General features: G+C 53.4%; 1 protein-coding gene across 1 annotated transcript in view; it reads left to right on the top strand.

The window, feature by feature from the left end:
- The window catches only part of phV37 (extracellular matrix glycoprotein pherophorin-V37), a gene marked incomplete at both ends in the record, with an annotated part of 3,438 nt that extends 2,555 nt beyond the window's left edge, over positions 1-883 (top strand). Inside the window, 2 exons of the mRNA XM_002959592.1 lie at positions 233-349; positions 830-883. Coding sequence (XP_002959638.1) covers positions 233-349; positions 830-883 — 171 coding nt within the window. The remainder of the gene's footprint in view (positions 1-232; positions 350-829) is intronic.
- Between the last annotated feature and the right edge of the window lie 31 nt (positions 884-914).

Below are 914 nucleotides of genomic sequence, written 5' to 3'. Positions count from 1 at the left end.
CCGTTGGGCATCCACATCGTGGGGGCCTTCGGGGGCCAACCAGCTCAAAGGTGACTGAGCGTGTGTCTAGGCTTACATACAGGCGCGTGTGGCATTCGCGGATGATGTGCGCGTAGTAATAATTGCATAGAGTGCACATTGGGAATGTGCATTTGAGGGCTCGTTAGGCGACGACGTAACAGAACTGACATCGTGGCCCCAAACCCCACCACCTTTGAACGTCGTGCGTGCAGCGACAAACATCAACTGGAGCTCGTCTGCGGCGCAAGGCGGCGAGATTTGCATTGAGCTGAAGAACACCACGACGCTGTCACAGCTGTGCCTGGGCGATCGACCAAACACTGCGTGGTGAGCGAGCCAGGGCCCCCTTGCGGCGTGTGATTGTATTGTCATGTCATGTGTAGCGTGGTTTTAAAGACCCATGCGCCATGCGTTGCGAGGAGTGAGTCCGTTCTTTGGTGGTTAGGTAAATAATTGGGGGCGCGCGCAGGCTACACGCACACACTTTAGCTTATGCAAATAATTGCTTCTGCGCCATGCTATCGGTTCACCGCCTCACCCTGTTGACCCCCATTCAAGTTTTGTGCATATGTACATGTACATGTACATCGGCGCATAGCATACATGTATAAATAGTTATTATGAGCCACGTCTGCTGACTCACGGTTACGTATGCGTGATACCTGCTGACACATCCCCTCGCATCCCTTTCTTGTCCCGCACGCACTCGTGTGGATCTACACCTGCTGTCTGGACGTTCTTGTCGTGTGTCGTCGTACACGATGGCCGATGGATTGACCGTACGATGATATGCCGTACACACAGTGTAATCAGTTTGTTCAACAAGAACCGGAAGTGCTGCCCGACCTACACCGCTGCGGTATCGTAGTGCTTGTTCCTCGCTGGTCAAAACA

The sequence above is a fragment of the Volvox carteri genome (assembly GCF_000143455.1).
Source record: "Volvox carteri f. nagariensis unplaced genomic scaffold VOLCAscaffold_398, whole genome shotgun sequence".
Classification (NCBI taxonomy): domain Eukaryota; kingdom Viridiplantae; phylum Chlorophyta; class Chlorophyceae; order Chlamydomonadales; family Volvocaceae; genus Volvox; species Volvox carteri.
The sequence above is the reverse complement of the archived record's forward strand: the minus strand, read 5'-3'. Positions and strand labels throughout refer to the sequence as shown.